The sequence below is a fragment of the Archocentrus centrarchus genome, chromosome 13 (genome assembly GCF_007364275.1).
Source record: "Archocentrus centrarchus isolate MPI-CPG fArcCen1 chromosome 13, fArcCen1, whole genome shotgun sequence".
Lineage (NCBI taxonomy): Eukaryota > Metazoa > Chordata > Actinopteri > Cichliformes > Cichlidae > Archocentrus > Archocentrus centrarchus.
In genome coordinates this window covers 20,678,903-20,705,497 of record NC_044358.1, presented here as the reverse complement: position 1 = coordinate 20,705,497, position 26,595 = coordinate 20,678,903, and the positions used below count along the sequence as shown (strand labels likewise).

Below are 26,595 nucleotides of genomic sequence, written 5' to 3'. Positions count from 1 at the left end.
AAAAGATAAATTCTCCATAAGGTTTAGCAGCCCCAAGCAAGGTTGGTCCCCCTCCAATATCCTAGCCTAGGCTCATCTCCAATTCAAAACACACATAAATAACGTCACTGTGATTAGCAATCCCATCAAAGTAAAAACAGGCCACTTTGTGGAACATGGAGGGTTTTCGCAATTGAAGTAAACATTTTCAATTGCCTCGGCATCCTAGTCATGATTGGGTGCAAATGAGGAAAGGCAGTCATTAATTCTGGGTGGTGGGTGGGGATGAAGGGGGGAGTGGGCAGAGGCATGGCACAGATGACTGGCTGATAAATTCACACTCATTCCAGCAGCTGTCTAGGAGAGTAAAGTGCCTGTATCTCTACACATGGCTGCCCTCCTGTTCCTGCATCACAACATACTGAATGAAACAGTCAGAGGGAAATACAGACCTTCAAAAGTCTGTGTGCTCTCCGAGGGGATGTACAATCTGGCATGAAGTGTCTGGCATGGATTCTCGGCTCATCAGCCATACTCAAAATGCAAAACGGCACAAACCTGACCAATTTTTACAAAAGTTGACGAAATCAGGAAATATTAGGGGTTCAGCTCTTCTATCAGAAATTCGGAGACAGGCACCTTTTGAATCGAGCTGGCTCTTTCTTTGAACTTTTCTCTCTTGTTTTCACATCAAAAGACATGAAAGGGGCAGCAAAAAACAGGATAGCCAGCCTCCAATTCCTCTCCCTTGAGTCACCGCTGTCTGTAGCAGTCGTGTCCTTTCAAGGAACAACCAGGACTATAGACAGTCATTAACAATAAAAGTTTCTCCCTCTCCGTCTCTGATGATGCCTTTTTGCACTTTATCCCTCTCAGTCATTAAATCCTGATCCTCATGATGAAATGCTGTTTTAAGGATGTTCACAAGGAAGAAGGCTTGTGTCTCAGGGTATAATTAGCGTTGTGCCAGTTCTCCTAGACCTGCATAGAAAAGCTTTAAAAAAAAAAAAAGAAAGAAAAAATTGTACCCCCTAATTTGACCATCTTTTTTATTCTAACTAAATATAAGCTCCCTTAGAAGCTAAGGGTGCCCGTTTGTATAATGATACTGCAACACAACTAGAAAAAAGGATGTCCTGCCTGAAAAAAAACATCTTTTATCCACTGGAATACTACAGTGTTGTTTTTCTCATATAAAAGAAATGAAGACTTTCTAGCAAGTTTATAAATCATATTCATCAGTAGCATTTCTTTATAGATCTGTTTTAAGCCAATAAAATTACAAAGATATGAGAAATGCCTTTGATTGATATTCAGAAGGTTTGCACCGTTTTCACTCACCGCTGATAGGTTAAGATAAAACTATACTCACCGGCTACTTCACCTACACCTTCAACTGCTTGTTTTCTGTTTTGTTTTTTAAATTTAGCCTTTATTTATACAGGTAGTCCCACTGAAACTCAGTGTCTCATTTGCAAGAGAGACCTGTGTCGAGAAACATAATAAATTTTCAACAATAAAATAGCAACAATGTTAATGCCACTGTCTAATCATCCAATCACATGGCAGCAACTCCATGCACTGATCAAAACAACCTGCTGAGGTTCAAACCGAACATCAGAATGGGGAAGAAAGATGATTTAAGTGACTTTAAATGTGGCATGGTTGTTAGTGCCAGATGGGCTGGTCTAAGTACTTTAGATACGTTTGACCAAAATCTCTGAGCAATGGTTCCAGCAGCTTGTTGAAACTGTGCAATTATTCATTTCTGAAGGCAAAACTGGATCCAACCCAGTACTAACAAAATATACCAAATAAAGACTCCAGAGAGAGTAACTGGTAAACTGAGCTACTAACAGACTAAGACTCTACGGGAATTCTATGAATTCTACAAAGTTATGGTCTTCCCTACAGTGCCTCTGATTGGGTTGGTTAGGGGTTAGGCTGAAGCATGACTCATGAAGAAGGAAATTTAGTTGGTTTAGACACGAGGAGTGAATCAGAGGTGCCGTGGAGTGAGAGCCACTGAGTGAAAAACTTTTTCCCCTGTGTGATTTTCATTTCAACCGAAGTTGAAATTATTTTATCTTTCTCTGTTTTATACACACAACACTCATCTTCCATATTTCTGTATGCACAGTAGCTCCTGCAAAAGAGGGAAGATGTATAAAATGAGGTCCTCTAAAGTTTTCAAATTTTCTGGCTTTGATTGTATTCAGAAGTGTAGCCTTTTCTACTGGTCACTGGAGCACAGGTGCTACACCTTAAATGTGAAACATTAAGAGAAAAAAATCTGGACCTCACTAGTGTCTAAACTCGTGTTATGGCCTTACGATGAACACAATTATTGATATCATGCTTCATTCTATATTACTTCTGTTTGGCTGTTTACTAGCGGCACTTATTTTCTGATAAGGTACCATCTAGGGCAGCTTTCACATTGGGAAAATAACCTTAGTGGATATTCTGTTGTGACAGGTCTTTTTTCAACCTGACCCCACAATCTAGGCAATTATGGTTCTTAGCCTGGGACGCAGCACTGACTTAGTTTATTGCAGCATGCAAGTTAGCCAGAAATACTGCTGTTTACAGCTCAGGAAGAGAGAAAAACACATTGTTAAATTCATTCCTCACACTTTTCCTGTGGAGATTTTACTTTTGGAAAGGCTACAAAATGGGAGGAGATTAGCACGACTTCCATAGTTAGGAGCAGGAATGTGTCAAAACTAAAGACAAATTGAAGAGGAAACCAAATGGCTTGAAAAGAAACCGGAATCAGGCATTACATGTGGTGAAATGTTGATTTGAGAATTACAAATAAAAACAACGGATCAGCGCTGTGAGCTGACGGCTATCTCCTCCTTCCTGAAAAGAAATGTTATGAACATAACCAGCCATTCATGTAAATATGCACAGATGAACAAACCGCAATGGACAGCCAATCAACAGACAGACAGAAGCAAGCACGTCCAAATGAACAGCAGGAAGCAAAAAAGAAAGATTACCTGTCAGGGTTTCAGCAGCTCCTGTTGCAGCACAGGTGAGAAAGACACCAGAAGACAAAAGCGAAGAAAAAAAAAAACAGACAGGTTGTGAGCAGACAGGATGCAAGCAGGGAGCCATATTCCACTGGTAACAAAAAACGTATTCATAATTTCTAAATAGGCATGTTGAAATTCATTAAATTCAAGCTCCATATGCTATTTGTGTAATTTTCCACCAATTAAGACAAATACAAAAGCCATCATAATGAGTAATTTTTACAATTCAGTCCATTTTTCCACAGGTGTGTACGATCCCAACATAATGAGCCATTTTTCTGCCTTCATCTACTTTCCTGTGTTACATCAATATAGAGGAACAGAGGGAATATTTGGACTTTGTTTTCTACCCCTCATGTCCCTGATTGAGATTCCAGCCAGCCCCACTGTGGAGCAGCCACTGCCTGGAGACGCTCCCCTGGGACCCGCCGTGTATCCTGGAGAAGAGAGCACCCATTCGGAACGGTGCCCACCCAAACTGGCATCTCACAGGGCATGGGAGACTGGCGTGTTCCCAAGTCCCTGCAGCATTGCTCAGGGCCTGTACCCTCGGGAGAGCTTCCATCATTCATTGTCTGCTATTCATAAACAACCCTGACACACACACACACACACACACACACACACACACACACACACACACACGGAGGACATACAACCCCTGCCCTTTCCTGCACATCTACATTTTTATATTTCACACACTATCTTTTATTATATTGACATTTCACACAGACTTTGGTGCTTCTTTGCTCTGGCTGTGAGCAATGGGAGCTTCAGTGCCAAGCATACTGTACAGTATGGTGAAGTGACTGCCTGTCTCACTTGTCATTGCTGGCTTAATAAGGGTGTAAGGTATGACACATGTCCTTGTTATGGCTCCTTTGTGCATTTTCAACGTGTCAGCAATTCCCTCAGGACAAAAAAAAAAAAAAAAATTGTGAGTGACAAATCACACATGATGGGAAACAAATTTTGAACGTTGTCCAGGAGCCTGCAACAATATCTCACCAACTTTAAGCGTTGCTTCTTCTAAAACACGAGTGTCAGCCAAAACTTCCTTATTATGTGATAATTCACCAGAATGAGGCTTCTGGGCAATTCGTGCAAAAAGAACTCACAAATAATAGACGTTGATAGACTTGAGCTTGAATGAGCACGCTGCATGTATCCCAGTCCAACCAGCCCTCAGGACAGTCCATAATGAGGCTTTTGAGCTGCTTTAATTGCCAGGTAATTATAATGTTGTAGCAACATTATGTAAATGACTCATTATCATCTTGTATGTGTACCATATCTGCCCTCGTTTTACTGCGTTACGTTGTCAGGACTATAACCCAGAAAAATGCCTCGCCCTGATACCAGGGCATCTCAGTGTTTAATCTTGTCAACAGAGACCTATATCTAAACACAGAGACTTGTGATATAGTGTAGTGACACCTTCCCTAACCCTTCAGTATGATCCACTTCCTGCTGGTGGCCCCTGAAGGGGCTATAAATAGTGTTGTGATGGCGGGGGTGCTGTCGTGCAGCGCTCCCCTTCTCTCCTCTGTACCTGCAACACATTAGGTAGAAGTTATGAGGTGCCAGCTCGACTGTGATTAGATGTCATGGCTGTCGCTCTGCTTAGACAGTGCTGATAGACAGATTTCTGGGGAAATGCATGTGATGGCATTCGTGCGAGTGCACCCATTGCACCAATATGTCAATCACACAGGATGAGAACAGGCAGACTAACCGTCCTCCAAATAATGTCTGTCCTTGTCTCCTCACCTCTTTTCCTTTTCATCCAAATCTCATCCTCCGGTTCTGCACAATGAGCAACATTATGTTCAGAAACACAAAAGTGGAGCATTTCACACCATTTCACACTCACCACCTACATTGATGCTACATTTCCTGCTGGAAACAGACTCATTGTGAGAATCTGAAAGGGCAGACTCTTGCACTGCAGTATGTTTTCTATACGAAGTGAGGCTCTAAGTGCCCCAGTATTCAGGGATCTGTGTTCAACCCATTGCCACCCCAGTGAATCCATAATAATGTGCACTGTATTTTAGTCACTGAGGCAAACTAAGATCTCCGGAGACAAGATGTCTGTGTGGCAAGAATGGCACATAGCCTCTCTCTCTCTCTTGCTACTGCTCAGTAAAAGCAGTGGGGTAACACTAATGAGGCAACATTTCTTCTCAGTACTAGAGTGATGCCTTTGAATTAATGTTCTTCCTTTCAGGTAAAACATCCCTTGCTTATTTATGCTCATGATCTGCAGCGTGTTGCATGTCAACCTAGTGTGTGATCGCACTGCATAAGAGGACACAACAGAGTGGGATGCCAGAGCTCTGTGTAGTTCCCCATAGAGACACCCACGTTGGTTACCTTTGCGACAGTGTGTGTGTGTGTGTGTGTGTGTGTGTGTGTGTGTGTGTGTGTGTGTGTGTGTGTGTGTGTGTGTGGAGTAATGCTGTCTTACTGTGGGTAGCCCACTGTGTTTTCATTTAATTAGAAGGATCAGAGGTGGGCTTCAAACTTTTTCTCTTCAAGGAAATCGGATGGAGAAGCGGTCTCCTGCAGAGTGGACCCAATAAACACAGGCGACTTTTGAGGTCAGAATTTTCACAAAGCAAACTGATGAAAGAAATTCAGCTTTCCTCACAAATACGCTAAAAAAAAAAACAGTTTCTAACACTTTAGTCTTTATCCGTTAGAACTATTTTGAAATCCACATTAAACAATTTGTACATCTTCTACAGGTGCTGTATAGATGCCATTTATTTTTCTTTGAACTGCAGATGAAACGGTTAAATAAGTCTTCACAGCATCTGAGGAAGCTCCATACTATAGCTGAAACACTGTGTAATCATTTCTCAACAGAAAAATGAACTGGCGGTAATTCTACTTTCAAGGGTGCCCTATTGGCCTTATGGGGTGCATGCAAGTGTCAACTCCGGGGCTCAAAAAAAGAGCCCCAAATGTCAAAACAGCAGTTCCTCTGATGGCCATTGGATGCAGGGTTCAAGGCGAATCAATCCCCATCAACTCCCAAGCTAAAATGATCAATTTTATCAACACTTTTACAGTTTTGATAGCTAATCTTCCTCTTCATGGCATGGTGCATTGTTAGGAGTGTGGCCACTTAGTGACAGCATAACAGTAGCTGTCTGCTAGGCACAGGTTACAGAACTGTGCAGCTTCTCTGCCATGCTTGTGGTGTTTTAGAGCAATTATTATGGCTTTCTGTGTAGTTTATAGTACCAACAAACCATACAAGGAGTCTGTGCTCACGTTTTGCTGAGTGAAATTAGTGTTTTATTAGTATGTTACTTAGCACAAATTAGCAGGTGCGCGACGCAGCCGAGCAGTATATGGATACACCTCATTAATCGAGCATTAGCTGTTGTCTCAGCAGTTTGCCCTCTCATCCATACTATGTTCACGTCTCAAAAATGAATAAATAAATAAAAATGTCTACAGCTATATTGTGACGCTCACACATAACTTCAGTGTCAACAGTCTGATTTTCAGGTGGGAGACATTTCTTAACTATCAAAATAATGGACGGGCACCCCCCCCCCCCCCAATTTTTTGTTTGTTTGTTTGTTTTTTGCAATTGTTTCTCTGTTGGCAAAAATCAACCTTGCAAATTATGAAAATACTCTATCTTTGAGTTGTGGGTTGCAAAAAGACAAGATGTCTAAAAAAGTGTACTGAGCTTAAGGAAACCATATCAGGTGTCACTGACTAATCTGTAATGAAAACAGTCATTAATTAACCTAAAAAAGCGAACACGGTGGACCTTGATTTGGGATTACAGAGCATTAAGTGGAATGGAAGTCTTAAAATTTGATGTGATCGAAATCATAACAGTTACTGAGCAGCTGAATCTCTACGACTGCTGAGCAAACGACATCCACCAATTAAGACTGAATTACATGGCCTAAATCTCAAGAAAAAGCTTCTGAGTGGACCTCTCAAGATTGTGTGCTCTTGTTACACAAAAAAAAAAAAAAAAAAGAGCTATTTTACTGCTCTTTAAAATGGCAGCACTAATTAAGTTGCATTTCATTTACGTACTTGACCCACTTCTTTTATTATCACCTCTCCGGTGCCGCTTAATCCAGCCCAACCAGTCAGTGAGATATCAGAAAATGCTCACCTGTAAACATGGCCAGGAATATTCAGATTAAATTTCCCCTGAGTCAACTGAGACATTATAATCAGGCAGGCTTACAGGAGATGCAAAGCATGTTTCTGCTTGATAAACTGTAACAAAAAGGAGATTTTGCAAATATCCCCACAGAGGTGGGTAATTGCTCTGTGTTAATGGGATATGCTTTGTAAAGGTCCAATCTATTGCTTGATTGTGTGTGCAGTGCCAGGAAGACACATGTAGCTGACGAGAGCCTCTACGTTGGGAGATTAAGGGGTAATCCTTCAGAAATGCTGTCAGATAAAAAGCAGCTATATTGAATTTGGTGCCCTGTCTCCCCTTAGTGAAGTGCTATGGGCATCTCCAATTGCACATAAATTCCCAAAGACGGGTGTTCTTGTGAATAACATTTTCAAATTAAGACATGTCAGTGTTAGAAATGCCTTTGAAAGCAGAAAAGGTGAATAGTAATCACTGGTGTACCTGACTGGGTCCTGTCATTCTCAATACATATGAAAATGTCTCTGCGGCTGACAGGAAAAAAAAAAATAAAATAAAAAACTGCAAACAGCAGCCAGCCGCTTTCATGACAGCTCTGCTCAGGAAGTGTTCAGCTCTTACAGTCGTGTCAAAAAAAAAAAAAAAAAAAGAAAGAAAGGGGGAAAAAAAGAGGGAGCGTTAACAAATTTCTGATGAGTATGGATGCCAAGCTGCTCTTCCATGCAGCCTCACATGATAGGCACCACACTCTGATTGTTACACAAATAAAACAGCAAAAATAAAAGGGAAATTAAAAAAAAAAAAGGTAGCAGTTGCTTTAGATCTATCAAAATACATGTAATTTGACAATGAAACAACACTTTTCTACAAGGCAGGATGTCTCAAATCGGCATAATATGAGGGAAAGGAGAGCCATATAGTAGCGCACGATTAAGTCATGTTGATTGTGACAAATGCAGTAACTATCAGGGTCTATGAATCACTAAGCAACTGCTTTTGCTGGGAGGTACAATGATTTCCTTTTTTCCTACCAGGCACAATGATCCACTCTGTTATGTTAACAAGACTAGTTGACTGAGCGTGGACTTAAGTGCAGCAGCAGCAGAAGCAGCAGCAGCACTACGCTCTGCACCCAAAACTACGCAGCCGGGGAGAGATTCGTGTTCTAAGCTGAAGCAAAGCTTAACCTCTGGCAAAGCGACACATCACATCTCATTCAGGTTGTCTATTTCGGGTGACACTGCAACTTTTTGTGTTTTTTTTTTTCTGCTCGGAGGCAGCAGGTACTTAAAAACCTCTTTTCAACCTGGTCTCAGTTTTTAAAAGAAAGTTGCAGCAGGAGTGCTACATTTGTTATCACAGTAAAGAAACCGACACTCTGATTGTTCCCAGATAAAAAAATAAATAAATAAATAATATATATATCACAGGCAACATTTCAAATCAAAGCTCCAGAAATGTCTTTAGCGGGGAATCTTTGCTATTCTGGTGACACTGTAATGCCTCACCGACAGTGTGGTCTCTTGTAAAGAAAATTCACATGAGCCATGTTCACACAGGCAATGGCTGTACGTGCTTTCTAGCCTGTCTGCCAGAATATCTGCTTACTCACTAGGAATGTGTGTACATCTGCACAAGCACATCCATAATGTGTGTGTGTGTGTGTGTGTGTGTGCGCGTGTGTGTGAGGGGTAATTAGGACATTAGGAGAAGCTTCTGACAGGCTTGTCATCGCCACAGCCTGCCCACTGGAAAGGAGCTGGTCAGAGGGGTAAGTGGGGGTCCGGCAGGGTCAAGAGACAGCTGCTGCACCACCACTCACTGTCTGGAAGCTCTCAGAGAATATTAAACCACCGGGGCCTCAGCCAAAATGCTCCCTTATTTATGGAATACACAAAGGCTTTCCACAAGGAGGCAGTGGCTAATTTATGCCACTGTTGTGAAAGTGGTTGTTGTTTTTTTTTTTTAAATCATGAAACACAAGAGCATAAACATAAAAAGACCAGAATAAATGGCGATGGCATCGAGGTAACTGGGGTTATTTTGTAAATCAGTGGATTTGGAACACAGGGCCTGTTATTCTCACTTTCTCACTCGCACTTGTTTTTTTTTTTTTGTTTTTTATGATGATAAATCTGTGTGGTCTTACACCTCCTGCATATCTGTCGCCAGCACAGAGAGGCTCTATTATTACAATATGAGACATATTAAATACATCTCCAAAGGCTGATGACCTTGGTGATGGCATACCATTAATTGCATGGATGGATTATTATCATCACAACAATAACATGGCTGCCTTCTTGCTCCACTCTCCAAAAACACCTGTGCCCATTCCCCGGCTGCGTGTGCTCATATACTCATAATCACTTCTATCAGCCCAAAACGTTAACTGCATCCGGGGACGCTAAATACGTCCATTTGTTTGCAGTTGTAATGTCTTTTGTGCGCCTCAATCAGGCACCTGTCAGACACACACCTGCTACCTCAGAGCTAAGAGAAAAGGCAGAGGGAAAGCCTTTTGTTTCCTCACAGAGTTTATAATCAGCCCGTTGTTTCCAATCTTCTCCCACCATTTTTCAATTTCCCATTTCCCTTTTCTCAGTCAAATCACTGCTATCAATCAGGTGCGTGTTTGAGAAAGAGAGAGAGAGAGAGGGGAGAAAGAGAGGGGGAAGTTCCTTGATGGAACCATCTCCAGCCCCAGGCCTCATTAGTCAGAGACTGCAGAAAGAAATGTGTGCGTGAATGTGAGTGGCGCACGCACACGTGAATGTGTGTGCATGTGATAAAAATGAATACAGGGAGAGTGCGTCTGTCAATATGAGGCCATTTAGCATTTCCTATTCCATCCAAATGATGCACAGCGGACATTATGCTCTCTATTTGAGTTTCTCTAAATGGATATTCAACCCAGTAAGTTCTATTATATTTTGCCCTTTCCCTCCACTGTGCTTACTGATATCATGGCAGAAGATGACCTATAACGTTTCAAAACAATTTCTGTGCAACCATGACAACATCTTCTCATATCAGCTTGCAGTGAAAACATCTCAGAAATGAATGCAGCTGACTGATGCACCGGTCAATACATAACAGCTGCATAGGCACAAGAAATATCGATTAATGTGACAAGACGGGCTCAAAGTGCATCGACATGCTTGAGGACAGTCAACTTAGTTTCTGGTACTGAACACCGCTACAAGAGGAACAGCACAAAGCCCTCTGTTAACATTCATGAGGCACAAATTAGGAAACAAATACAAACAGTGAATAAAGGATGGGCAAACACGGCGAGCCTAGAATTTTGCCAGCGTGGCAATATGTTCGATGTTTTACTGAGTGTATTGATTATAAAAGAGATCCACTTAAAGTGGCTGGACAAAATGGCAACTATAGTAAATTCACAATGGCAGGGTAATATACGGCTTCACTGCTTTCATTTATTCACAGCTTGACATTTCCTCCCTTCCACAGAGTGTGCTCTAACTGTGTGCCAATGGCCACATCATTTAGACTGGACCCGCATGAATATTTAACATTAGCGCCTGGCTCGTAGCACGCAGAAAATGAATTATTTTTAGTGGGCTTTGCAGAGGCACCGTGAAAAACCCCTCACTCCGGTGATGAATCGCTGGAGAGTTTATGTTGTATTAAGCAGGCAAAACAAATGGCTATCAATCATTTGAAGCTTTCCATGCTTGCCAGCTATGCATCTCTTGCTCCCCTTTCAGAGATTCAGTTGGTTTTCAGAGGGATCAGCTGCCAGGCCTGGGTTGTGTAGAAAAGGGTCAGCCTTGAATTCGCTGGTGTTTGTTGACAAGCCCTTTTTAGAAGAGGGAGACAGGCTGAGCCCAAATGCAGCTTTAGGTAAATGTAAATACACCTGCAAATATGTTTGGGGAGTTAGCATCATGCTACTGTTAACAGAATAAAAACGTCCATTTCCTGTGTTTTCATGATTCCCTGCTTTATCTGGCTCCAAGAACTGCTTTACAATCTCAAACTTAACTTTTGAGGTTTTCAACATTAACCTTTTTTCCCCCCCTGTCTATGCACACTGCACCACAGTTCATTACACGTCTATTGCATCATGCAAAATGCTTCCAAACTGATAATTCACTCTGACACAGTTGTGACGAAAACGCAGACAAGATGCATTTCACAAGCACGTGAGATATAATGAACTTGTATGGCTATTATAGCACAATCTGCCGCAGCTATATCAGCTGTGGTAATAAACCATTTTGAGCCAACGGACAAAGAACTGAGATCAAATATAAACCTCAAATAATTAGTTTTGAACAGGCTCCAGTGCATCTTGTGAACTTGGTTTTCTGTATACAGTTCTTAACTCTGGAAAACATCCACTGTAACGGAAGGAGATCAACCAGATCCATGCCTGGCCAATGATCAACCCATGTTTGGACTATCTAACCTCTTAAATCCCTCCATCCCACTGTTGGGAGAGTGAATCAAAACTTGTCCTATACAGCAAAACGCTCTTAGTGGGGGTTCCAATTTTTCTGTTGGACTAAATAAATACTGTATGCCAGGCTTAATTTTAGGGAAATGTGGATAAACTAATGCAGAAGACACCCAGAATTTGAAGTCATTTATCACACCTCACACACTGTATGTAATGCTGTTAGACACTGTGCAACCTTCAAACTACTTAAAAGATATTTTAAAGAAAACTGGATGGTAACAGGGCTTAACTTGGTTTGTATGATTTCTAATAAAAGAATCAAAGCAGAAGCATGATGCAGTGAGTGTGTGACCTACTTTTTAAAATTTGTATTTGATAAAGAGTTTGATAAGGTTTAAGAGAATTCTGGGTCCAGAGCAGCTGCAATCTGAGATCTATGAAAAGATCTTTTGTACAATTGTGTGTCAGGGAAAGGTTCGAGCTGATGTTAAAATGAAACATTATTTGTAAAAGCTGATTCAAAATGATATCTACACCAGCAAAAGGCTTGCTGAGTCCTGATAGGCCACTTCCGAGGTCGCTGATACAAAGGCGTGAATGCTCCGAATAAGTAAAATTGCTTGTAGAAATTACATTTAAAATAAATCCTACAATATTAAAAGTACCAATAGACCAAACCTAAGAGCGCATAGATAAGTAGTGCTTATAGATGATTAAATCAGTTTCTCATGCTTCCCCTACCTGCTTTGAGTTTTATTTGATTGGCTACGCAATTACCTTAACATTGGTTAATTGCTAGTTAATCTACCTCTCAAAGCAATCACATAACCCTCTGGTCTGCCAATCAGCAATTTAAAAATCATGTATAAATTGCAGTGAGCTGAAAAAAAATAAATAAATAAAAAATACCCGTGCAGAAAAAGCGAGTGCTCAGGAATGCCGATGTGACACGTGGAGTTTACAGATTCTCAGATTACTTGACAGTTTCATTAAGACAGATTACCGTGACCCTGAAGTTTTAATCTACCAGATAAAGTGAAGCTGTTTTTACACCCATGCTCAAGGATGCACTTCATTTCCAACAACATCCAACCTGAGATGAGATTTGGCCTCCTTCAAATACAATCTGAATTGATTAAACAGAAGCTGGCAGGCTGAACAGAGCAGAGCAGAGCGGAGTACAAACCTGTCCACGCAGCCAGTGGCAACTGTGGACACAAGATTGAGGGTAAGATATCTGAGTGGCCGGGCACCTGACTCTGAGAGATAGTGCTGCTTATTGCGTGGTGGCAGGGGGTTCAAATGGGAGAAAGACTGGGTGTCTTTACCTGTGTTTTCCCTTGAGGTTAATATTTTATAGATGTGTGATACAGTTCAGATGACAGTTTGAGATGACGGAGAGTCAGCGTGCAGGCGGCAAGAGTTCAGCAATTTATTAAAAGGGAGGGAGTGTGGCATGGGGCAGATCTGAGAAATGTGTTAGTAGCTGTTAATGTGAGGAGTCTCAAAATGACTAAAGTTTGTGCTCGTACATGCATTCATGCACGTGTGCGTGAGATGTGCTTTCTGCAACCCGAGCCCATTAAAAAGCAGAGGCACTGGCAGTACAGATGTGTCTCTCTCTGAGCCCAACATGAAACACAGGAAACGGCCTCTTTGATCATTATCTACCTGTCAGTCTGCCCTCCACAGGGACCACCTGTTACTGCTGCTGATGTGCCGCAATGACAGGCCAGGGGCACTCACGCAAACTTACACCCATCAGGAAAAAAAAAAAAAAAAAAAAAAAAAAAAGGGGAGCACCACCGCTATGAGTCTGGCTGGTGTCTGCATTCAAACTTGTCCCTACGGAGGTATAACCATGACTACCAGTAGTGTGGGCAAAACGCAGGTTTATTTTTCTAAATCTGGATTCCAATTAGCCTCAGTGACTGTGAGGCTCGCATTCACATTTATACCAACAGGCAATTTGGTTTCCGATCCTCGTGATTGTATGTTTGTTGGATGTGGGAGGAAACAAGCTGAAATCCATGTGATCAAAGGGAGAACATATCTGGAAGTGAGTCAGAAGCAAACAAACTTGCCCAGGTTCATTTGTTTGACTTGCTCCGTCTAGAGCTACATATCATACAACCAGCTGAGAAAATTTGTACAAATAAAAAGACACAGCAGCTACACACACACACACACACACACACACACACACACACAAAGGCGCAGTGAGCTTAAGCCCAGTCCTTTGCCTGACTGTAATCAACAAATTAACTCATCTTACACGGTTTCTACGTGACCTCCAATGTAAAAGGATGTTATTGCTTATATGATTTTTTTCTTTTTAAAAGGAAAAGCAACCTTAAAAAGATGGTTTTTAAAAAAAAAGGATTAATTTCTCAGTTTCATGTAGTTATTGTCAGGATTTTTATACATGCATGTAATATTCCAGCACATCAAAATGAGTTACGTTTATTTTTATTTTCAGATCTAGTTCTTTTGTTTTCATTTCTGACTTTCCAAAAAAAAAAAAACAACTGTAAAAATGTGAATAAATATCTCAGCTATAGCAAATTAATAAAACTGATGTGTGTTTAAAAATAGGCAACTACAAAAGACTGTGATTAAAAATAATATCTGTGATTGGACGCAATCTCTCGCGTTCAGCATGAATCGAACCTTTAATCCACCTTCTAAGCCTTTACAATCTGCCTCGCTAGATGAAGGACACCTTACTTTCTGCAATCATGCAGAATACTGGTATTAAATATAATTTGTGAGATGTGCAATTTGATGAATCCAATATTAATGCAATTAGCAGAGACAGTGGGCTGGAAAACTCAACACTAAAATGTTTCTTGTTTAAGAAACTTCAGGCAAACTGCTGTCAACAGGTATTTTTTTCTCTCGTTTTCTCTATAAAACAAAAATATTAATAACTTCTGCTGTAATTGCGTGAAAGCACAAATAACCTGCTAAACTGACCCTTTAAAGTTATACTGCTGTGAAGCTGCCAGCAATAAAACTGGCTCCATACTGTGCCGAGACCTGCCAGCTTTGACAGAAATAAACTTTTCTAACCAGTTCCCAAAGTGACGCTGTCCAAAAATTGTCTGTACGGTATCTGAATGGTCTGTGTAGCTGTGGGTTAACAACTGTTGGTCATCATTTTGAAAAGAAATTCTTCAGAGGCTTGGTTTGCTGGGCTTGTTAGGGGAATATCAGCACCTTTATGATCAATCAAAGAGTTTCTAAACCCTTGTACCCTCTGCTGCCTTTGCTGCTTTTTCACCGCAGTCCCTGCTGCTCGTGTTCTCTCTGTTTTTCGTCAACGCCGTCTCCAGCTTCTGTAGGTTAAAGTTACCTCTTAAATCTTTGCTTGCCCCCACTGGCACCCCGCATAAACAAATGAACACTATAATGCAGCGGCACAAACAAATTTATATGCACAGCCATGTTTGTCTGTCTTTGTGTTTCAGGCAAGTTTGACTCCGTTGTTAGTGTACCACCCACATGACTTGGGGTGGTCACATTTGGTTGCGGCAATTTACACAGTTTAAGTTGTAATGGCTTTTCCACATCTTTCTCAGAAACAGCTCAGACACCTCTGTAACTACTTTGGCAATACACTGTGCGGCCACAGCGCCAACAGCATTAGTATGAATTGTACTGTCAATTTAAAGGGAATGTTTGAAGCTTATTCTAATGGGAATGAGTTTGTTCTGAGAACAGGATGGGAACAGGACATGTAGGACAGTGGAGAAACATGCGGCTGAGATGTTGGGTGGATTCAAGCAGAAACATTTTATTGTACATGCTAAATTTTCTGACGCAGTCTCACGTAATGCCATTTCTGTCGAGCTTCAGATCAGAGCGTCAGATCTTTCAGCACAACATCAAAGACTCCTCGCAGCCAAGTGCACGCCAAACAAACCAGAGTCCAACGGACTCACAAATGTACAGGAGCTTATTGCATCTGCACCGCCACATAACACATTGTCTATACATTAAAGCCAGCAAACACACTAATGCGATCACCTCAGATGGAGAAGAGGAATATTCCAAAGCTGATGTTTTGGATTTTTTTTTTTTTTAAAGGACGATCTATACACAAGACAAGGCAAGACTAAACTAATTTAATTCATAACAAACCCATATTTCTTTTTTATCAAAAAAGCCATTATGAATATTCACTACTATTAAAATCATTATTTTAACAATATAAATGTATTTAAAGAAAAAGATCCTAAATAGTTGGAGTTTGCAAATTTGAAACATAAATTCACAGATATCCTGTTAAATCAGTGATGTCGTTGATCATGTGTGCACAGCAGGGTAGGGGGAGATGCATTTAGATTGTTGCTTAAAGCAGCTATAATCAATATTCTGATAATGACAAGAAAGAGGTAGGAATTAGCAGCAGAGGCTGCAACAGCACTCAGGTTTGCAGAGCTTTATAATGTCTTTCAGTTCATTGCTTGCAACTTGCTGCTCAACTTTACTGTTTTGCTTCACCGTTGCCGCTCTCCCGGTGTCATATTCAGCTGCAGCAGGCGGCTGTTTTCAGTTTAAAAAAAAAAAATCACTGTAAAACTATACTCTACATGACCTGCCCGGCAACAACTAAGTGGCAGACAAAGTTAGAAACTAGCTGAGCGAACACAGTACAGAGCAGCATAGGAGCTGATATTTCCCTGAGGAGTTTGTGGAGACAAATGTGGAGCTAAAGGGAAAGTGAATATTCATCAGGTCACCTAAAAACAAAACTCAAATGCTAATATTGCTTCATATTTGCAGGATGTGCTTAAAAAAGTAAACAAATAATGTCTGCCAAAAGAACTTGAAGGTGATGATACTGTATGTCAATCTTGTAGTTGCAGCTTGTGCTTCTTCAAAGTGGAAAAACTCTAAAAAATATTACGGCAAATATAAAACTTTATAACTAAAATGTATTATTCACAGATTTTCTCTAGTAATATGTCAGACTTTTAAACTACATATGCATAACTTACAGTTAAAATATATGTACATATACAGTACCTCAATATACAATAATACATTGTATTAATTATATTATTTAATAATAAATTTTTTATTGCTCATCATTTTTTGCTTTTAATTCTAGCTTTGTATGCTCTATTGTGCTTTTTTTAGTGCTCTATAAATAAATATTTCTTGCTGGCTTTCTTGTTTTGCTGATCAGTGCTTATGTATCCCTCATAAAATATAATACAATATCATAGTTATGACACAAAAAAAGGTTTATAACATATAATATCAGCAATCCAGTGGATATCACTACTGCTGCTGGTAATAATAGTAATAAAATGTGAACGTAAGATGTTGCACAGCGGTCCTTGCCAGGAGATGAACGCAGAAGCCATGATGATCACTGAAGAAATAAAGAAAACCATTTGGCTGATCTATGACACAACACCGCTGACACTCATAAGATTAGAGACGCCTTTCAGTCTAAATCAGTCCTCTATCTGCATGCTTAGTACTATTACTGCCTTTGTGGGGTACTACCCTCAGGGCTGTATTGCCCACACGATAGCAGATGCCAAGCTCAAACACGCACGCGTGCACTTTCCCCTCACACAGTCACGCCGAGCGAGATAAAGATGAATCAAATAGGATGATTAACAAGAGAAATTCATTGAAAATCTTTACAGAAAGTGTTTCCGTGGGCTGATGGCACAGTCGCCGTGGTGGAAACTCCCCAGCAGTCATGAATCACTCATCAGGAGTTTCCTTACTTTCAAATTTAAATGCTAACTTTAATATCAAAGATTGAACCATACTGCTAATGCAGCAGCACAGTCCGTTAGAGCTTTAAAGACCAGAAAATTAGCATTTGATGGACATTTGTTTTTGGTTTTTTTGTCAGACATAGAAAACACTAGTGAGGGTGTGTTTTCCAGAAAGATGAGGCCTATGCATAGGGTACTGTTTGTTTTTCAGACAAGAGACTACCGCTGGAATGCCAGTGTAAATACTCGGTTTTGTCAGTTCTCTCTGCTGTTGTTTGGGATCCAGAGGAACTCCAGGATCAGCATCAGAGAACATTCTTATCCTTCGGCTTACAAACCTACCAAACTGCAGCTCTGCATCCTCTTCCTAGCCTTACTGTTCTTTGCTGTGAGCCAGCTTTACTCCCAGGAATTTAAAAAAAAAAAAAAAAAAAATGGCCCCACGACTGTTCTTCACATTTGGTTTGCGCACAGGGTCGACGGAAGCACAATTCATTGGCATGTTGGGTTAGGGAGGTCGGCCTTTTGTTGCAGTAGTGAAGAATTATTAAAGGATTCTGCAGCTTTTTGGCGAAAGCAATAAAATGACATGACAAGAGGAGAAAGGAGGAGAGGTTTTTGTTTGTACTGAGCTCATGTTACACCAACCCCCCCCCCTCAAAATGCTTCACCCTTCAGTTTAAATTTGCACCTTCCTATTCTGTTTTGGATTTAGGAGGAGAGGTGCAGGGTTGAGCAGTGGATTTTTTTAATTAAATTACTAAAGTCAGTTTCAACAATGCAAAATACCTCTCATACAACCTGGCAAAAACAAAGGGCTGCATAATGAGGTAAAATAAAGGCTAAATGAATCCAAATCAGAGGAGCCATGAGACTCCTGGAATGTGCGCTGTGAACAATTAGCTAGCTCATCCAGCATACGAATCAGCTCCTGGCACATTACGCACATACTGTAAAGCTCATTACTGCTGCAAAACACACAATCAGTCGATCAAATTCGGCGGCGGAGCAGCGAGCGCGCTCCGTCAGGATCCGCCTGTCATTCAACTCTTTAACCCGCTGCTGCGCCCCAATCACCCGCCGCAGACACAGCAACAGCCTCATGTTCTGTTTTAACAAGTCATGCTTCGTTATGTGCGGGACTTTTCCCAGACTTTTGCGCTCTTTGATGGGCGCTGACTGTTGTGATGCTTTCATCTCCTTCCTCAAAAAAAAAAAAAAAAAAAAAGAAGAAGAAGAGGGGAAAAAAAAAAGTATTCTTGAACGCAAACACCCATGGTTAAACATAAAAGGGCTGAGATATTTTAAAACTGACATCACTTCAAAGGGAGTGAACACATTCAAAGGGTATCACAGGGAAGAGACTCAAAAGCCTGCTAGTCACCTGTAATCCACTGCTAATACTTGGTCCCCACAAGTGCACATTTAACATTCACATTCTCACATGCCCTGGTTCAATGTATAGATACCAACAGGTGGTGGGGTGGGGTGGGGTGGGGGTCATTAATATTCAACCTGCAAAATGTAGAACTGCAAGAATTTCTCACATAGTTATTCTGCCCTCACTTCATCTGTATCGATTTAGCTTGCCAAAACAGGATCTATACACATATACAAGGATTATCTTGTGAATATATCAGTGTCATTACAGCATCTGCGTTATAGTGACAACTGCTCCGTCAGAGCCAGCATCTCTTTCTTTACCGCTCTATTTGGTCTCTCGCTCTTTCATCACTTTAGCTCTTTGACTCCTGCCTCCACATTCTTTGAATTTGACGCCAGCTCGCTGTGTTGAAAAGGTATAGTTTTAAAAAGAGGAAGTACCTTACTTTTAAATAAACCAAGGAAGGAACAGTGCCTTCAAAGTCTTGTTCTTTTCCTTACCACGGAAGAGAAGCTAAAAGTGTTTTCAAAGTTGAAGAAACTCTTTTAAAGTACTTGATGCAGCACAAACAGGCATTTAACTGAAGTGTTTGTGATCACACTAGTGTTTGTATTTTCCTTTGAAAGAAAAACTGTAAGACATATTTTGGCATATTTTTAAATGATATATAGTAAGTAGCAGGTATTGCATACTAACAGAAAAAAGTTTTTAAGATGCAACCAGGCTACTTATACAGAGCAATATAATGCAGAACAATATGTGATGCCAGGTTGTTAGATATTTCTTTTACTTGTGTTGATCTTTTCTATTTGGTAAGAAGAAACTATAAATGTTGATAACAAAAGGAAAAGCTTCACCTGTTTACTTCACTACAACGAATGTGAAATTTTGAGCTCCATTGACCTTCATCAGGCAATGATACACATGATGCACGTCACAAGGTGAGGAGGTCACATGGATGTAGTTTATGATTAGAATCATGTCTTAAAGCGTGCACCGATCCAGCTTTTTCCAGATACCCTGGCTGTGGGTGTCTGCCGATACCAATGCATAACCATTTTAAATGAATGAGCTGTAACACTCACTGTGAGCAAGGGACTATGTGTGCATCTATAAGGCCAAAATCATACTGTAGCTTCAAAATAGCTAATTCTAAAGACCTTGAAAATCAATAATTGGTATGGCCACCTTTAATCTTCAACACAGCCTGAACTGTCTTAGACAAGCTCTGTGAATAATGTTGAGGTCCAGACACTGGGGAGGCCAATCCATGACTGATAGTTACCCATTAAGTGGTTTTCTATCCAGGTATGCTTTTACTGCATTGGCAGTGTGTTTGGGATCATTGTCATGTAGAAAAATGAAGCTGTTGCCAATCAGATGCTTTCCAGGTGGTATTGCATGGGGGATCAAACTCTCATGGCACTTTTCTGTGTTCATAATTCTATCTATTTTGACAAGATCCCCAACACCACTGGCTAAAATGCAGCCACAAACCATGACAGAGCCTCCAAACCATGACAGTGTCTAAAGCCATCTGATTTACAGATTTGAACAAAGAAATGTCAAATTTGGATCCATCACTCCATAATGCCTGTTGTCACTGACTTTCATTTCAGTTCCTGTGTAATTTGGCATCCCTCAACCTTTTCTCCCTGCTACCCTTCCTTAAGAATGGCTTCTTGACAGCCACCCTTTTGAGATCATTTCTGATGAGGCTTCAGTGAACAGTAGATGGATCAAACAACAGGTTGTATTATCTTTGCACGGTTTTTTCCTATCACTTGCTGCTCTAGATAGATTTTTTTTTTTTTTTAGGCCTTCCACTTCTTCTTTAGTCCTCACCTTGTCTAGTTTTCTCAAATTTCTTAAGGACACTGCACACCATACTGACATATGCTACATTTTCTTTGTGAATCACTTTGTTGGTGCAAAAATGCTATATTATGCCTGTCAAACTGTGTTATCTTTGGCATTAGTCATTGAAATAAAGAAATAGGAACAAATTGTGTGTGAAAAGCTGCTGGCAATGCCTAGAGGTACAATTTAAAAAAGGTTCTTTGTTAAGTTGTCTGATATGTGTAGACACAACACTGGTTCATCCCATGAGTTAGGTGCCTTTTTATGCTTGAATGATACACAGGTCAGTGTTAAGTGACTTTAAAAAAAAAAAAAAAAAAAAAAACCTGAAAATGGTCAGGTACAAGGGCTGGACTGACAAGTGAGAAAACAGCCAATGTCCAAAGAAAAACTTTGAAAGACCTTCAGAGAGCCTGGAAAACTATTGCTCAGGACTACTTTAGAAAATTTCTCCGAAGTCTAGCTTCTTGAAAGCAAAATATAAAGAAACAAGGGGTGGATTTGCACACTACAGTAGATCCAAGAAGATAAATTTACTGAAATTAGCACAATAATAAATGACAATAGGCACATGATAAACAGAAGTTAAAAATAAAATATGCATTGGTGTTATTCATCGAATTTATTTGCACTCGTCCCATTTCATTTCAAAGTGACAGTCACAGCTGCTACACAGCCTACTGCTGTCAATTACAGTCTCAGTACTTTCTCGTCCTCCTTTTTCCTCCTCACACACACCTTGTGTATGGAACTGCCAAACAGCTGGAGTGAAATATTACTGAACTCAGCTGAGGGCAACATTTTATGTTACCAGTATTATAAAAGCTGTCATGGTCCTGGGTCTGTTGACCCAGTGATTTTGAGTTTTCTAGGTTTCCTTCATTTAAAAATGTGATCCTTTGTTCTCTTGGCTTTATATTGTTGTACTTTTCCTCCTTAGTCTATCAGTCCTGTTCTCAGTCCCTAGTTTTGAGTATTTTCTTCCCTCAGTGTTCCACCCTCATGTATCAAGTCTCTGTCTGTGATGTGACCCTTTTTTGGATTTTCCTGTTTTATTGTAATCTGTTGTCTCATGTGTTTGCCATTTAGTTTACTTCCCTAGCCTGTTTTTTGTGATTAGTTTCAGCAGTGTTCCTGTCCTGTTTCCCCTTCCCTCATTATGTCTTGTATTTATTGCATCAGTCTCTCCTTGCCCTTTGTCGAGTCGTCCCTCATGCTGTGTGATCCCTAGATCTTTATGTTTCCTTGGATTCTCAGTTTGTATTCCAGTCCTGCCCTGTTTGCATCTCAGTTTATTTCTGTTTGGAAAGACTCCGACAATAAAGCTGCTCGAGTCCACGTCCTGTTTCCCCGAGTCATGCATATTGGGTCCAACTCTGCCTGCCACACAACTGACACGACAAAAGCTTCCCAACAAGCGTTAAAACCAGACCAACATTGCTCTAGCTTCTATATTATACAATGCCTCTCTGACCAAACATATTGAGCAGACAGAAACATTTGAGCAAAAAACCCTCAAAAAAAACAAAAAAAAAACAAGCAAACACCTGCTGGTGTAGCAGATGAGATGTATCTCCAAACTGCTGCTGCTTTGCTTAGCTTAGTTCCCTACATGCAACGTTAGCTCTGCTGCTAAGTAAACACAGAACAACAGGACAGAATAGACTGGACCATGGATCAGCTCATTGTCACCGATAGCCAAATATCCAAATATCAGATTAGTACCTTCCTATATGTCTGTCTTACAACATACACCAAACATAGGCCTGCAAGTCTGAGAGTGTGCATCATACCATGATGATACAAAGTGACATCGTGTAACCAACATTATTACTTCTAAATATAACAAGTTCTTAAAACCATAAAATATGTTACAGAAATATATATATATATATATATATATATATATATATATATATATATATATATATATAAATAAATAAAAACATATCCGCACAAAAGTATTCATGAACAGTAATCAAGCACAGGACAATATTAAAGAGGTGCTTCAAAATTGCAGTAACAGCCAAGGCATGGTTCACAAAGTGATGCATCATGCCAAAATTTTCCAGTTCCAGTCTGGTTCGGATACCTTGGCTTAAGGCATCTACTGATAATGAGTACTGATCTGATACCAGTTTAATTAAAAGGCTGGATTCCTCACTGTGAGAAGAGACTGGGAATCATTCTTTTATGTTTTAAAAAAACCCACTAAGGCTCAACTTAAACATAATTTCCCCAACTTTGTAAAATAAAATGTAGTAAATAAATACATTCAAAAATATAAATGTACTGAACTGGTATTTATTAATGGCCTGTCTGGGGTGTACTGCGACACTGGATTGTATAAGCAGTTCAGGCCTGAGTTACACATGTCTAAAGATGGTCTGTGAGCCCCTGACAACCTCCGGAAAAAAATCTGTATTCTCCAACTCATTGGCAAGTGATCACTAGAGGCTGCAGGCTGTCGCTGGATGAAATTGGTTGCAAAGAGGGTGTTGTGCTAGCTAGTATCTTCTGGTCAGTCACTAGTGGGCACACCAGTCCTTAGACCAACATGACTTTGCTTCCACAGTGACTGCCAGCAGCATCCAGCAACCATTGGCTCATTTTTACCTATTGGCTGGTGGTTTCCGGGCAGTTGCCAACCAGTCTCTAGGCCTATGTGATCAGGGAAAATGGATGGATGGGTGATACTTAATCTTAAGATAATAAATGGCAAATTAAAATAAAAAATGCATTCACATAATTGACCTCATTTATTTGTTGTTGTCTAATCCCAGGTCAATGTGAGTGATGGGTTACTGCATACTGCTGTTTTTTTTTTTTTTTTTTTTTACACCCACACTAGTTTAGTGTACAGGGTTTAGTGAACAGGCATTACTTTAATTTTCTTAACTTATACACATTTTTGGTAAAAATGACACATTAAAAGTGTTATTTTATTTTTAAGATTATGCATAAAGAACTCCTTTTTGATCAAGCTCATAGTTAAGCCTGGATCAGGTTCTCTCCGTATTATTGTACGGTCTTTACCTTACCACGTAAGGCAACTGTTTGTTGTGATCTGGCCCGATATCAATAAAGTTAAGTAAGAAGAAGTAAAATGTAGTGGTAATATAAACGATGCTTGTGTTATTTTGGAAAAACTCCAAACACAAGCACTATTGTTCTGAAAGTAATCTCTGGCATGAGGAAAAAGTGAAAGTTTACACAATGTATAACAGAAGGAGGCTGTGAACATCAGCCAGCATACCCTCGGTACAGTCATCGTGAAAAACAGAGTCACACATTTTGGCAGAACGCACACAAGCTCTTAAGGGAAAAATGAGCTTCATCTTTAAGCTGCTCAAATTTCCATTTCCATTTGATTGCTCTCTCAAACGGCTGCGTATTAGTTTGGCACAACGGGCAGATAGAGTCCACTCTATAAAACAAATCTTTAAACCATTTTGTTTCTGGGCATCTTCACTTTGACCCAAAAAAAAAAAAAAACAGCAGCTTGTGCCAACATGCAAGTGAGGCAAGTGAAAGAAAGAGATAAGTTCTTTTGTGGACCACATACTGTACAAAAAAAAAGATTATTTAGGACTCCCTGTAAGGCCCATAAAAGCTAATATATTTTTCTTTTTAATTTTTTAAATTTTCTGTTATATTAAGAAAACATCTAAAATGCCTCCAGGCTGCAAAACACTATCCTGCATGAAATGTTTTTAACCACGAACCACTGCGCTGTAGAAATGGCCCTTTCATCGTTTTTAAATTTGATTTTGCATTTGTATTGTCCCCTGATTCCCCTGAAATCCATCTGCAAAATATTCCTGTGCACTCTTTATTTGATGCGAATAACTCTTGATGGATTAGAGCTGACAAATGAGAACGACGTCGCAAAAAACATGTAAGCTCAGAGCGACCACCTCACAGGTGAGGCTACTCCACCTTGGTTGTGGCTGGTAATGATGTATGCCTTTGTAGGATTAAAAAAAATACATATATAAAGCTGAGAACTGCTAATCTCTGCACTCTGATTATTGCTGTCACTTTAGATTTATCCATTGTATGTGTGCAGATTTGGCAGTCAATTTCATAGTCTTAAACACATTCTCCCTGGGAAATGCTAAGGTCAAGAAGGATCCATAAATAATCTCTAAGTCCGTGACTCTTCCAGTAAGCGTTATTCAAAGGAGATCAATAGGATGTTGGGATTCAAACACAAAAACCTATTGTTTTGCTTATCAGCAAAGCTCTCTCGCAGCACTTTGTGGTGATCAATTATTAAAATCAACTTCACATGGCCCCCACGTGTCAACAAAACAGGGAAGTCAGATTTATTCTATAGGCTAAGACTTTTGAGAGGTAATTTTTCATCTGAGTGGCCTTTAGCATTTCTTATTAAAATACATTATTGTTCTTGTAGATTTATTTATTCTATGTGATAGCTCATTAGTCAGATTAATGTAATATGCTCTCTCCTCTCCAGAAACCGTATGCCTGCGAAGAGGTCCGCGTTGCTGTATAAATAAATGACGTGAAGTAAAGTTCAATTCTTCTGCTTTTTTTTTTTGCTGAGACACTGGCTTTCATTACGCATCTATTTTTAAGGATGAGGAGCTGCTAAATTTAACTAAGTGGTTGAACAGCAGCTGAGCTCAACTCTCAGCTCCAATGTAAAAAAACTGACGTGTCAAACGTAAAAAAAGCATTTTAAGGCTGAGCTGCAGCACGTTGTACACTGTTGAACATTTAGTGCGCTGCATTAAATCATGTCATAATTCAGTCTGTATCACTCATCAAGGCAATTATTTGCAGCAGATATACTGATATTCACAAGCAGTAAACACACGCAGCACTTCACATACAAGGACGATTTCTGCAAACACACCTGCGCGCTGTTCCTCTAATCTCAGCGTCACCGCGTGAGTCGTGTGTCACCACAATTATCACGAAGAATGGGAAGTTATTTTGATTTTGGAACTTTATTTTAAGATGAAAAGAAACTTATTAAAGAAATGAAATTACAAATTTATATGTATGCATTTAAACTTATCTGTTTAAGCAACTGCTCAAAACTGCGTTTGCTATCTTAAACAAAGTAAGCTCCAGTTGAATTTATGCATTCAAAGTCATTAGCAGACACTAGATGCTGTTAGATGCTTTAGGTTAGACTAGTCTTAGTTTTGATTCGTTGGTTAGTCTAATGCAGGTTTGAATGCTAACTTAAAACTTAAATTAACATCAAATAAAGACTGACACATTACCCCCTGGCTAACTTCAGCCTTATGTAGGATTCACGTTGAACCTGAAGCTAAGTTTTTGTTCTATGTTCGTACAAAAAAAAATAATAATTTGCTTCACATCGCGTTGTGAAAACCCATGAGCTGGGACGCTCCCACAGACTGTGGGTTCTCTCCTCAGGCAATGGAAGAGAAACTTACTGAGTCCATCTGAGGGCAGCTGGAGCTGTATGGGCAAAAAAAAAAAAAGGCAGGGCTTGGAGAAAAGCAAGCTAAGTTGCCGGATGTGAAAATATGTTGCTGTGGCTGAGTCTATGGTATGGTGGTTTATACAGTCACCTAACAAGCAAAAGATTCTCAGTTTGATACCTGGAGGTGACAGGAATAAGGATAAGCAGAGGAGAATGAATGGATGGATGGACTTCTTGACCTACTGGCTTTGAGGACTGACGCCACTGAACCGAGGCTTAATTTTTGCATCATGAGACTGATGTTACCACAGTGACAGTGAGTGACACCTGCTTTGACTAATGGCCCTCACCAACAAAGAAGAAGGATACATGGCTCAGAATTCATGGTTTGCTAACATTGTTACAGCGAGAGCAACCAGAAGAAAATGTTTTTGTTTGTCCGGCTAATTTATATCCCGAACCTGAGGTACTGAGGACCGCTACATTAAGAAGTCAGCACATCAAAGTTCGGCCACAGTTTTAAACTGTGCTAAAGTTTTATTCAACAGGAAGATTCCTACACAGTTTACAGTGTTTACTGACACTG

General features: G+C 40.1%; 1 protein-coding gene across 2 annotated transcripts in view; it reads right to left on the bottom strand.

Annotated features, from left to right (window-relative positions):
• cadm1b (cell adhesion molecule 1b) overlaps positions 1-26,595 on the bottom strand; it is a 171,093-nt gene that overhangs the window by 44,361 nt on the left and 100,137 nt on the right. The window contains exon 2 of one of the 2 annotated variants that reach the window (XM_030745456.1): positions 2,985-3,005. The exons of the other annotated variant lie outside the window; for it this stretch is intronic. Within the exon in view, the coding sequence (XP_030601316.1) occupies positions 2,985-3,005 (21 nt within the window). The remainder of the gene's footprint in view (positions 1-2,984; positions 3,006-26,595) is intronic. 2 annotated transcript variants of the gene reach the window in all.